At 40.2% G+C, this 14,056-nt stretch overlaps 1 protein-coding gene across 6 annotated transcripts; it reads left to right on the forward strand.

The window, feature by feature from the left end:
• Window positions 1–6,958: 6,958 nt before the first annotated feature.
• Window positions 6,959–13,936, forward strand: LOC306870089 (uncharacterized protein). 6 transcript variants are annotated; one of them, XM_079417154.1, is made up of 10 exons: window positions 6,959–7,027; window positions 8,280–8,336; window positions 8,426–9,106; window positions 9,461–10,099; window positions 12,030–12,160; window positions 12,264–12,357; window positions 12,443–12,491; window positions 12,642–12,716; window positions 12,898–13,050; window positions 13,151–13,936. In XM_079417154.1, the coding sequence occupies exons 2-9, from the start codon at window positions 8,296–8,298 to the stop codon at window positions 13,039–13,041; spliced, it is 1,854 nt and encodes a 617-aa protein (XP_079273280.1). In that variant the 5' UTR covers window positions 6,959–7,027; window positions 8,280–8,295; the 3' UTR covers window positions 13,042–13,050; window positions 13,151–13,936. The 6 variants fall into 6 exon arrangements, with proteins under 6 accessions (XP_079273280.1, XP_079273277.1, XP_079273278.1 ...); XM_079417151.1 differs by having other exon boundaries at window positions 6,970–7,250; XM_079417152.1 differs by having other exon boundaries at window positions 6,970–7,027; window positions 8,276–8,336.
• Window positions 13,937–14,056: the final 120 nt, after the last annotated feature.

Below are 14,056 nucleotides of genomic sequence, written 5' to 3' on the forward strand. Positions count from 1 at the left end.
TGAGGTACTGACTATGTGGAGCTCTTGGTTAGAAGACAAAAACTTGTTAACCAAATGATTAGCCGCAGGGAAATTCTGATCATCAGCATCTCACATCTGTTGCAAACACACTGTAAGCAAACACATCTCTTTTTGACTACACAAGCAACACATCACTTAACTCATCCTGTTCTCATGTCATTTCTGGAAAGAGTGGGAGACAGAGGGCAAGAGTAATGAATTTATTTCAGTATTATTTCAGTATTTTTATGGTTCACCTCATCCACAAATGTCATGTGAGCTGTTATACACTAAAAAAAACCAGGCTTAGGATTCATATCTGAGATCTGTCAGCATACCATATGGCAATGCGAAGTGAGGATAAAAGCCTGATTTCTCATTTAAAGGTCGTTTCCATCATAATTGATTATTGTCTATTGGATGGGTGTACATTGAAGTTTTTGTAGTGAGAGTTTTGACAGGTCCATTTTTACTAACACAAGCAAAACAGCTTTTAACTGCCTGAGCAAAAGTGAAACTGTGTTTATGGCATTTACCGTAAGAAAGCGGGTGTGTAAGAGAAAGCATGAACGAACTATCAGAAGTCACTAGTTTAGGCTAGACTACATATCTCATGAGTAACAGACATAATATGTGCCTTTGCAGTGTGGTGACTTCAATATAAATATATTGATCATGTTAGACAGCAGCATGCTTTACAAGTTGTGTTGTTAATAGAGGTTTTAAAATATATCGTCAAAACTAAGACAATTTTTTTTTATAAAACATTCAAAATGGCTCTTGGATAGAGTGTACTTATGTGCATGTATATACAGTGGGGCAAATAAGTATTTGATACACTGCCGATTTTTCAAGTTTTCCCAAAAAGAACGGAGAGAGCTGTAATTTGCTGTGAGAGACAGAATAGAAGAAAAAAAAAACAAAAAAAAAAAAAAAACACCACATTGTATGATTTGAATAATTTCCATTTTATTGCATGAAATAAGTATTTGATACAATAGAAAAATAGAACTTAATATTTGGTACAGAAACCTTCGTTTACAATTACAGAGGTCAGACGTTTCCTGTAGTTCTTTACCAGGTTTGCACACACTGCAGCAGGGATTTTGGCCCACTCCTCCATACGGGTCTTCTCCAGAGCTTTCAGGTTTTGGGGCTGTCGCTGGGCAACACGGAGTTTCAGCTCCCTCCATAGATTTTCTATTGGGTTCAGGTCTGGAGACTGGCTAGGCCACTCCAGGACCTTGAAATGCTTCTTACGGAGCCATTCCTTAGTTGCCCTTGTTGTGTGTTTGGGGTCATTGTCATGCTGGAAGACCTAGCCACGACCCATCTTCAATGCTCTTACTGAGGGAAGGAGGTTGTTGCCCAAACTCTCACGATACATGGCCCCATCCATCCTCCCCTCAATACGGAGCAGCCGTCCTGTCCCCTTTGCAGAAAAGCACCCCCAAAGCATGAGGTTTCCACCCCAATGCTTCTCAGTTGGGATGGTGTTCTTGGGATTGTACTCATCCTTCTTCCTCCAAACACGGCGAGTGGAGTTTATACGAAAAAGGTGACCTTCTCCCATGTCTCCTCTGGATCATCCAGATGGTCTTTGGCAAACTTCAGATGGGGCTGGACATGTGCTGGCTTGAGCAGGGGGACCTTGCGCTGTTGCAGGATTTTAATCCATGACGGTGTAGTGTGTTACTAATGGTAACCGTTGAGACTGTGGTCCCAGCTCTCTTCAGGTCATTGACCAGGTCCTCCCGTGTAGTTCTAGGCTGATCCCTCACCTTTCTCAGGATCATTGATACTCCACGAGGCGAGATCTTGCATGGAGCCCCAGTCCGAGGGAGATTGACAGTCATCTTGAATTTCTTCCATTTTCTAATAATTGCACCAACAGTTGCTGCCTTCTCACCAAGCTGTTTGCCTATTGTCCTGTAGCCCATCCCGGCCTTGTGCAGGGCTACAATTTTGTCCCTAGACAGCTCTTTGAGCTTGCCTATAGTGGATAGGTTGGAGTCTGATTGATTGAGTGTGTGGACAGGTGTCTTTTATACAGGTAATGAGTTCAAACAGGTGCAATTAATACAGGTAATGAGTGGAGGATAGGAGGGCTTCTAAAAGACAAACTAACAGGTTTGTGAGAGCCAGAATTCTTGCTGGTTGGTAGGTGATCAAATACTTATTTCATGCAATAAGATGGAAGTTAATTATTTAAAAATCATACAATGTGATTTTCTGGATTTTACTTTTATATTCTGTCTGTCACAGTTGAAGTGTACCTACGATGAAATTACAATTAACAATTTTTCCCCCATGACTTGTTGGACAATTTGAAGACAACAAGATAAACTTGCTGTCATCCATTCAAAACTGCTGAAAATTATACCATTTTAAATTAAGTGATATTTGTATCTCCCCTATTGCAATACTCAACTGTTTTTTAAAGATATTTTGAGATAAAAACAAATCTGTGGTTCTTTTGTGTGTCACACTATAGGACATTACATCACACTAAAGGACAGAAATGGTAGTTATTAAAGTATTTCTATATAACTTTGAACATGTCAAAGGAGAAAGAAAGTTTAATTTTGATGTAAACAATAGCAACAAGTTTTTTAAACAAAACAAAATTTATCAACAAAATTCAGTCTCTTTCAATCAGTATGCTACTAAAAGTCTTCTAGCCCACTCGCTGCATGTGCGGCACAGCTAAATATAATTGATATTCAAACTATATTCATTAAGATGTGAATACATTTTTTAACTATATAGCTACTCTTTTTAAGGCATCATTTTTGTTTTATTTACTTTCTGCATTGTTCTCTTAGGATATCCTCCTTTCTGCGTGGATCCCTGTTAATTTTCTGTCTATATTTCTGTGTCCTCTCTCTTCCACTAATTTCTCTCCCTCAATTCTTTTTTTTCCAAAAACATAGTATCACATTTTATACTTATTTTCATGACACTTCATAACAGTACAAGTTTCTGCAAAAACATCAGAAAATAGTTTAATGTACACTGAAAATGATCAAAAAAGAATAAAAAGGAGCTAATTAAATCTTATTTAATTATTTAAAATGCTATTTCAAGAGACCTTGTCCTGTGGTGTGACAGTACAGGCGTCGCACCGGAAGACATTTTCTGTCATAGGACGGTTTCAGCCTTTTTCTGTCAATTAATGACCTTGCTATTCTGAGCTAACCTGTCATTAGTGGTTTGCGAGACACATCTGCATAATTTTCCATGATCATATAGTTTAACATACATTTTTTAATAAAAAAAATATAATTTAGGGGAGTCACACCAAAGGACAACAAAACATAACACTTTTGTAGTGGTTCCAAAAAAGCGAAATATTTGAACAATTCTGAGACTAAATTTGACCATGTGCACATGTCATGGGCTTCACAGGGGGCTTCAGTAACACGACCCTGAATGGGCTCCTTCAACTAATTACAGTTTTTTCTGGAATTGCCGATTTAAAATCAGGATATGATGTCACACCATAGGACATGGTTTTCAGAGACAAAATGTATTAAATTCCTACACTTTCAGAAATATATAGATGAAAAAAATTATTGCCGTTTATTAGACACTTGTACAATTATGCAGGGTGTATTTATTAACATTTCTTTGATTTTCTTTTTCATTTATAAAATTTGTAATTTACTGAACCATGCACACCACAGGACATTTGGTTAAAGAAAAAAAAAATATCTTAATTTGTGTTTCGAATATTAACAACAGTCATACAGGTTTGAAATGACATGAGTGTGAGTAAATGATGACAGATTTTTCTTATTTGGTGAACTAACCCTTTAAATTATGCAATATACAGGGACAAGAGCGATATTATGAATTTCATTTTCACTCACTAAATCAGTTCACATCATTCTAGTATCTTATAATAGTACATCTTCATACCACATATACTTACCACAGTCAGTGTAGTCAAATAATAACCTCTAGGCCTACGACAAGTGGAATGTGGGCTTGTAACAGGGGCGTAGCAGTCGGGGGGGGGGGACACGTCCCCCGCACTACAGATACATCTAAAAAAAAATTTGAATATCGTGAAAAAGTTCATTTTTTCTTGTAACTTATTTCAAAAAGTGAAACTTTTATATATTTTAGATTCATTACATGCAAAGTAAAACATTCCAAAAGTTTTTTTTTGTTTTAATTTGGATGATTAGAACTTACAGCAAAATATTAGAATATTTACATTTGAGTTTCAATTAATGACCATCCCTACAGTATAAATTCTGGGTATCTCTTGTTCTTTGAAACCACAATAATGGGGAAGACTGCTGACTTGGCAATGGTCCAGAAGACGAACATTGACGCCCTCCACAAAGAGGGTAAGTCACAGAGGGTCTTTACTGAAAGGTGTAGCTGTTTACAGAGTGCTGTATCAAAGCATATTAAATGCAAAGTTGACTGGAAGGAAGAATTTGGGTAGGAAAAGGTGCACAAGCAACAGGGATGACCGCAAGCTTGAGAATACTGTCAAGCAAAGCTGATTCAAACACTTGGGAGAGCTTCATAAGGAGTGGACTGAAGCTGGAGTCAGTGCATCAAGAGTCACCACGCTCAGACGTCTTCAGGAGAAGGGCTACCAAGCCACTTCTGAACCAGAGACAACGTCAGAAGCGTCTTACCTGGGCTGTGGATAAAAAGAACTGGACTGTTGCTCAGTGGTCCAAAGTCCTCTTTTCACATGAAAGTAAATTTTGCATTTAATTTTTAAATCAAGGTCCCAGACTCTGGATGAAGACTGAGAGGCACAGAATCCATGTTGCTTGAAGTCCAGTGTGAAGTTTCCACAGTCAGTGATGATTTGGGCTGCCATGTCATCTGCTGGTGTTGGTCCACTGTGTTTTCTGAAGTCCACAGTCAACGCAGAAATTTTAGAGCACTTCATGCTTCCTTCTTCTGACAAGCTTTATGGAGATGCTGATTTCATTTTCCAGCAGGACTTATCACCTGCTCACACTGCCAAAGATACCAAAAGCTGGTTCAATGACCATGGTGTTACTGTGCTTGATTGGCCAGCAAACTCGCCTGACCTGAACCCCATAGAGAATCTATGGGGTATTGTCAAGAGGAAGATGAGAGACACCAGACCCAACAATGCAGATGACCTAAAGGCTGCTAACAAAGCAACCTGGGCTTCCATTACACCTGAGCAATGCCACAGGCTGATTGCCTCCATGCCACGCCGCACTGATGCAGTAATTTTATGTAATTAAGTCATTTTAATTTTCCAGTGTATGTTTGTCGACCGTTATATCTGCCGCGGGAGTTCACGGCCATTGTTATTGTCGCGGTTTACATTCCCCCGTGTACAAATGCTAAAGACGAGCTCCGTGAACTGTATAGCGCCATCAGTGAACAACAAACAAATAACCCTGACGGCTTTTTCATCATAGCCGGTGACTTTAACCATGCAAACTTAAAGACAGTTTTGCCAAAGTTCTACCAACATGTGAACTTTGCAACAAGGGGAAACAACACACTGGACTTTGTTTACACAACAGTAAAGAACACTTACAAGGCTGTACCGCGCCCCAACCTCGGGTACTCAGACCACATCTCTGTTATGCTAATCCCAGCATACAGATCACTTGCCAAACCGGTTTAAAAACTCATCACAATTTGGCCAAATTATGCTACCTCAACATTACAGGATTGCTTTCAGTGCACAGACTGGAACATGTTTAAAGAGGCAGCCACCTACAACAACCACACAGACCTGCATGAGTACACTGAAACTGTGACTGCTTACATCAAAAAGTGCACTGATGATGTGACAGTCACCAAGATCATCACCACACGTGCAAACCAGAAGCCATGGGTGACAGCAGAGGTTCGTGAACACAGCTGCAAAGATCTTCGGTGCCCCTCTCCCCTCCATCCTGGACATTTTCCTTACATGATGCTCCAGCAAAACCAACAGCATCGTGAAGGACTCCACCCATCCCTCAAACAGTCTCTTCCAGCTCCTACCATCAGGAAGATGGTGCCGGAGCATCAGAGCCTGCTCTGCCAGACTGCTCAACAGCTTTTTCCCCCAGGCTTTTTTTGTGCAATGCGAAGTGTGCTACACACAGGTGAGTGCGCCTGTACAAACCACCTGTAGTAACACACTCTCCTCTATGTGCACTATGGACACTTACACACACTGCTGCGTGTACACAATCCCACAAAAGACTCAGCAATATATGTATGTTTACATGCTCATGCACTACAAATCATCCTGCACTGTTCCCCAACCAGCTGCTTGACTCAAAATGTTTCTCTTTGCACATGTACAGTATTTATGTGAAGCATTCGTATAGTTTGTATTTTTTATCTTTTATTTTTTTTAGTTTGTATAGGGTAAATATTTATAGTATACTTATAGTTAAAATCTGTCAGTAGGTTAGTTGTGTATAGGTTTATAGTGTTTTTTTTAATTCATTGTTGTATGTCTGTATTTATGTAGCACCGTGGTCCTGCGAGGCACGACATTTCGTTCCACTGTATGTCCCCACATGTAGCGGAATGACAATAAAGCTCAACTTGACTTGACACACACTTTTAAAATGCCTGCTATGCTTGTAATGTTATTTGAATCAAGTATTTTATGTGTTGGTCTGGAATAACAAATAGAAAATACTTTTTCTTATATATATATAAAAAAAACTGGTTTCGTTTGACAAATGTCTCTCTTTTATAAGAGATATCATTGATAGACACAAGAAGTTTCAGTCTTGAGCAGTGAGTGACAAATATTTCTCAGATTATGATCACCATGTCTGATCTTGACTGTTTCAACTTACTTCAATAAGATATTTTTATCCTTTCCCCCCAAAACCATTATTTTTGAATAAATTAATATAAAAAATACCAGGTTTACAAAATGATACAAAATACTAATAAAGCAAAGCAACAATATGGGCGCAGTCGAGATGAATCCAGTCAGTTCCTGACTGTCCCGACGTGCACGCGCCCCCTCTGGTGACGTCACCACGACTGCAGCTGTTCGGTTCGTCTGAATGTAATTTCACAGACAACTCTTGTTTTTCGACGGAACGACTTCGATGTAACTACGAAGGCGACGGATTTTTGTTAATTTGAAAGCGTATACGGTTCATCTTCGGTCAGATTGGAGCGTCGTATAACGGAAGACGGTTGTTAGCTAAGTTAGCTATCACGGCTAAGCGTTTGCTGATGAACTAGATTTGGGTATCTGATTTCGACAACCTTGGGTATGTCAAAACAACTCAGCCGGTTAACTTTGTCGAAATTAAGCATAGATGTTTAAACTTAAGCAAAAGTGGTAACTAATACTGTTGCATGATGTTATTTAGGCTATATTTAAAAAATGTTTTCGCTTTGTCGTAGTTTCGCATTGACGGTGAAAACGGAAGACGCTGTTTGTCTTAACTATGCTGTGCTTTTGTATTCAACTTAATATTGCATCTATTGTTTTAAACCTTTAGTTGAATATTACACGTTTAATATTACGAATGAAACGTGTTATGTTTGTTTCGAAATACTCTTCTGTATGTGAAAGTCAAGGCCTTGTCGGCCCTCAAACACGCGTTCATGTAACGTTAGGCCAGGAATGTGGTGGTGTCGACCTCGGCTTAATTTGCTTAATTTCTGCATAAATCAAGGACGATGCTTTATTTATGCACGATATGTGGTACAATCAACACACTGCAATGTGAAACAAATCAAATATTGCAATTTGAGTGTTCATTTGATTATGTGTCCCAGGAGCACGACTGACAGGACAAAGTATGTATCGTGGGATTAAAACGCATTTCGTGGTTTTATATCGATTTCTTGTAGTGTGGCGTGTGATAATTTTGATATGAACACGTTTGATCAGGTTGGACAGCCGCTTGCTTTACTAGTATTTGTTCAAATGGTTTTTAAAGCATATTTTCTAAACTAAAAAAGACATTTTTAATGAAATAACAGTGAAAATGGCCCGGGGATAGAGTGTAGCATGTAATTTTTGATCATTATTTAAGATTGGCATAAATGACACATACTAGGAAGGATCACTTGGCTTTGTTTTATTTCCTAGATTTGTTATGCAAAGAATAATGCCGGAACTAGTTGGCATTGCACTGCAGTCTTACTTTTACTTTCAGATCTTGGATGTTTCAGTCAAAGTATTTCTTTCTGTTTTCCCTTTTGTTTTGCTGTGTTTATGTCAGTCATGTTCTGTCATTACTGTGAAAGAGTAACATTTCATGTCTTTTTTTTTATTTCACTTAAGATAGGTTTAAAAGCTGAAAAATGGTGAGACAACACTCAGGATCTCCTCGTTCCAAACACAGGTACTACAATGCTGTAGATATTATATTTAATTCTGATGTATCTGCATAGTTGATCAGTGGCTCAAAATTTACTTTTGTTTTTAAAACAGGCCATTCTCGGACAACTACAGCAGCATGAATCATGAAGGGCGATTTGGCCCTCCTTCAAGAAGCCAGAGAGGTTTTAGAGGACCTCCTGGAAAAGCCCCACCAAGTTGGAGAGATAAAAACAGCAGTGCACCCCAGCCATACCCCAAGAGGCCCTCGCTCATGGGTGAACGCAGAGAGCGGCCACATGGACCGTGGATGCAGCACCAGGATAACTTCCATCCGTATCCCAGCTCACAGGATTCACAGCGGGGCCGCAGGAGGCCTTCACCGCCTCGCTCAAGCCGCCCTCCCCCAGTCCAGCACAGGCAGTCCCCACATGGTCCTATACATGGACATGGTCCTATACATGGACCGCCTAGCCACAGAGCACCACTTTTCCACGAAAACCACCCTAGCCACACATCTCCATCTCGCCATTTCCATGGCCCTCCTTCAGACAGGCGGATTCCTTCCCCACATAGTTCCTTCAGGGGTCCACAGCGACGCCCAAGCCCTCAGGAGCATGACAGGAGCTGGTGCCCCACTCCTCGGGGGAGGCCCTTTGGCCGACCAGCACTTGGCAGGCACCACTGGAATGGCCCAGGAGGTTACCCTCACCCCCACGGTGGGGATTCAAGGCTTTCCGGCCCACTCCAAAGAAAACCCAGAGAGTTTCATGGAAGGAATTCATATCCAGAGAGGTACAAGAATGAAGCTGTGCAGGCTGGGTAAAGTAAAAATGCAATTATGTGTTAGAATTCAAAATCCAGTACACTGCAGGGTGGGGAGAGTAAATCCCAGCTTCCTTCAGCTTTGTCAGTGTAAAGTACCACAGGATCTAATGATAAAGCCCATAAAGTGAAACTGGAGAAAATGTAAAACCATTTGAGGCTATTTCCCCTTAAAGTTATACTGGCACAGAAGTGATATGGCATTCAGCAGCCTGGGGCTGGATCTAAATTGATAAAAGTTAAGAGCTTCCACAAGAGCTTTCTGAAGCAGCACAAACTGGCATTATAACCAACATGTTTGTATTGTTTGTAATGGATATGTAGGTGGTCTGCAGAGAGAGATCAGCGTGCACCGCATGGAGTGCTTGGAAGAGAGTCTCGGCGCCCCGGCATGGAATGGGCGCATGGAGGAGGGGGAAGTCCACATACTCGACCCCCTTACAGATTGCAGGCACGAAGACCAGGCCCACCCCCATCTGGATCATCGTTCAGACCATATCCTCCTTTTCGACCTCAGGAAAGGCCTTTTGGACGGCCAATGAAGAGGAAGAGTCAAGAATTCAGACGGCCACCGTCATCAAGTGGTTTGGAGCATGGGCCACCAAAGCACTTCCGCAGGGAATTGTCAGTGAGACATCTTCCTCTCAGGGGCTTCCGAGGTCGTGGTTTGTCCCTTCAAGATAAGAGTCGACTGATAAAGGCACGGAGGTTTAGAGCGGAGTCAGTGGCCCAGTTTAAACTGCCTCCACCAAGGCCAAGAATCTCAGAGAGAGTCCAGAAGCCCAAGCCTCAGACTGCACCAAAGAATGCCAAAGATTCCCCAGGAGTCCCACCACGCAAGTTATCACTCAAAAAGATGCCATCATCCAGAGAGTCATCCCCCAACACAGACTCCAAGACTGCAGAGCCTGAGAGGGACTCCGAAACAAAGGTGGAATCCCGGCGCTCTGTGAGCGCGCACAGGTATGGTATCACCCCTCACACTGTGGCAATGGGCGCGTGATGTTTAGAAGGTCAAGCTTCCTGTTTTTCAATGGCACAACTTTCATCAAAGGGGTGTCACCTTGTCAGATGAGATGGATGAGGAGAGAAAAAAGAAAATCATGCCTGTTTTCCTCATTAGTGACAACTGTATGATGTTAATCCTGTCCTTGTCAAGAGAATATGATAAGAGATAAGTCTGAGCAAGTGGTCTTTCAAAAGTTTCACAGTCGCAGTCCTTTTCGTTCCAAAAGTCAAATGTCATTTGTCCCACAGTGATGCATCCAGATCAACTTTGACCCAGAAGAGATGTTTAAAATGTCTTCCAGGGAGGGAAGTACTTTTTAAGCCTTAATTTTACGTGTTTGCAGAAGGATGCTCTGCCTCATGCAACTAACTGCGGTAACAATGAGTGAAATTCAGTCCGTCACTGCTACGTCGTACAGACATGGTCTTGGAAAATGGAAATGTGAATGGATTTCATAAAGAATGGACAAGAATTCCATTTCTACACTACAGTTATGACATTTAGACCCTGCCATTTGATATTGTTCCTTTTGAAGAACTTGATTGGTTGGTTGGATGAAGAAACCACAACTCTGGGGCTGTACTCTGTTTTCAATGGAAACAGGTTTGTTTGCAAGAAGAGAAAGCACTACCATTCCTTGATTGAATAATGTAAGATTTGGTCAGCATCAGATTGGATGACCATGGTCAAAAGAATGAAACTCCATGTCTAAAAACCTCAGGAATGCCTTGAAAGTGCACCCAACAAGAGGCCTCATCGTGTGAGAACTACTGTGAGAAAGAAGACATGCACTTTCTTCTGTGACAGATCAGAGATGTCAACAAAATGGACATTCTTTTGTCACATCCCTCCTTTGTAACTTTGTCATCACATGGGTGGTATTTATGAAAGATTTAGGCTCTTAAATGCCTTTTATCCTTGACATTGCAGCATTGACGACAAGCAGGGATCATGTTATTTTACAACCAAACGATTTGCTGAAATGGCAGGAAGTTGGAGTTGTGCTGAAGATAAGACCTGATCCAGTTGTGCCTAATGAAACGTTTGCCAAAATGTCAAGCTTTAATTTATAGTCTACTTCAATAGAAGTTCTGCAACTGAAGAACTATCCAAGCTATTTTAGTTCTAAATACCTAGCAGTTATGTGAAGATGGATAAGATTCCTGAGTTTGAAGGGTCTGCAGTTTACTCAAGGAGAACTGGCCGAAAATTTCTAAAGAAATCAGTCTCGTATTGGATCCTCTCCCTGAAACTTTACATCAATACCATCGCGGAATCCAGAGCTGCAAACCAGTGTTTATACCATGAAATGCGTGTTCCAGCATGAAGCGTTTGCAGTCTCCCAACTCATCTAATCCATTATGAAAGGATAGGTCGAGAGGAATGTGTCTGGCTTGTCAAGTCTGGATAAAAAGGAAGTGCTCGCATGCCAGTCTATTCACTTTTTGGAGCATAAAATGATTCCTACACGGCGTTCTTCAGTCCACTCGTTCAGTCTGCCAATATCGGTTATTCACATTAGTGAAAGGAAGGCTGCTAAAGGCCAAGGTGAATCAGGGAAAATTAATCTACAAATTCAAACTGAAGCATGGCGATGATGGGCTTGCTTTGCTGTAAGTACCTGTGTCGTAATCCATCATTGGTCCTTCTGCATTTGCAGCAATACAATTGGGTTCTTGAGGACTGTGAATGTTTGAGTAATTTAGTTTGAAGTTCAACATTTCTCTCCTCAGTTCACGAGGCAGAAGCTTATTCCACTTTTAAATCCGATAACATTTGTGCATGCCTTCTGCTTTTTCTGATGCTTGATGTTTAGAATTTATTCCTTAAATGCCCAGATGATGTGGATGACCTGTTCAAATGCCTCGTTGACTTTCTTTTCAGCTCTTCACCAATAGACCGACGACTTTCACGTGATCTTGTTGTGGTTTCCCATTGGGAGGCAGGGCACAAACCCAGCACTAGCCCTAAGAACAATACACCCTGGAGGAATAAGGCACCCAAGAGTAAATCTGGTAAAAGTCTGAATGATTTGCAGATCATTTATTCTTTAACAGCATATTAGTATCATGTAGCATTCTTAACTTTTTTTTTTTTGTTCTTTTCTCGATCTTCCAGAGGAATCAGAATCTCATGGAAATTTAACATTGAATGAACGCTTCACCAAGCTACAAAGTCCTATTAGGACTTCACAGGAACCGAAAGAAAGACGGTAAGTGAGGAACTGTTTTCCTGTTCTGTTACAGCTGCTAAATCTTAACAATTTAGCTAAATGCAACCCTTTACAATTTTTGTAGGTCTTCTGGAAGTCCAGAAAAAACACTGAGGAAGCCTGGATCATTTCAGGTAATTAAAGTCTTAAAATGTTGATATTTTACTCATCAAGGGTGCTTTAGAATTAAAAGCATGTCTTGTTATTATCAGATTTTTCACATAACACGTGTGTTAGTCATTTTTGTTAGTGATTTGTAGTGAAACGCGCTTCTCTGTTCATAGAGGCCTGATTTCCAGCCAACTGCTGGAGTGAAGAGGGGATCAGCCCCTGATGGAGTTACTAGGAAACCATTGATGGTAAGCGGTGCTTGTTGGTATAATGTTTTTGAACCAAATAATATTACTATTCATTCCCAACACTGAATAATAAGTTATACACGATTATCATTTAACTGTCTAGTGTTTGTTGTAGGCTTTATTTGGTTTATGTTGTGTTTCCATGCACATTTATAAATTTAAAACTAATTTGTCCTCTCAGGGCACTTTAATTCCAAGACCACCCTTCAATCAGAAGCCTGTCTTCAAGAAGAGTCAAAGTATCATGTCAAAGTACAAGAACCTGCAGACGTTGCGGCATAAAGTGCCTCATCAGCGTCAAGCCACTAGCTATCGCCGGTGGTAACCCAAAATGGTGAGTCCAGTTTCATGCATCTGAATGATACAATTTTTTTTTCTTTACAGTTTAATATTCAGTCACTTAACTATTATCCATTAATATTACTGTTTTGTAGATTGCATATGCTGAAGCAAGTCGTCCACTGTAGAGCCTCTCTATGGAGCTCCTTTACCCCCTCACCATCTCTTATCTCCTGTTGTACAACAGTTTGAACTAATCTCTGTAAATAAAAAAACACGCAAATATCATCAAAGTATTATTTTTCCTCTACAGTAGTTTTTGGTTTTTATTTTTTTTTCCTTTGGTGTGCTTTAGAGATAAAGTCTCGAATTCTGAGCATTTGTCTTTTTAGAGTTTCAAAAACAGAGATTAGCGTCACATTTTTGTATATACCTTTAACCTGTACAAAATCTCTCTTTGCCATAATTTTGTGAAAATATGATTTTTTTAGCTTTGGTTAGAATTTTTTTCGACGTGTGGTTGTGTTTATACATCAGTGTCTGAATAGCTGCTTTTTGAAAGTGACTGTTAAAAGACTCCTATCATGTGAAATGATCCTTGTAGAATGCTGTGTGATGAGTAGCTTTCATTTGATTTAAACGAACTGAGTTTGTTTGGTTGAGCTCCATGTGTTGATAAATGGCTTCCCTGAAAAGTTTTGTTTGTGTAGCTCATAAAACACATTTACATTATTTGTAATTAGACACTTTGAATAAAACTGGAATTGTCAGATGTCTTCTGTTGTGAAATCAAAAACTATACTGCTTATTGTCATGTTTGCACATTTGACTCGACACGTTTGCGTGCAGGATTTCCTCACACGTTGAATGTACCTGAATTTCGGATACATGGATACTGAGAGAGTAGACTATTAAATGCTCAGTCAATCACAAAACCTACCAAAAATTCTGACTCATTTGTAACCTTTTGATTCATGTGATGTAGCCATGGTATCTCAGTTCAATGCTGAGTTCTTTCCAACCTATGTATTTCTTTCATCCAGCAGTCTGATACTGAATTT

This window comes from Barbus barbus (genome assembly GCF_936440315.1).
Source record: "Barbus barbus genome assembly, chromosome: 5".
Lineage (NCBI taxonomy): Eukaryota > Metazoa > Chordata > Actinopteri > Cypriniformes > Cyprinidae > Barbus > Barbus barbus.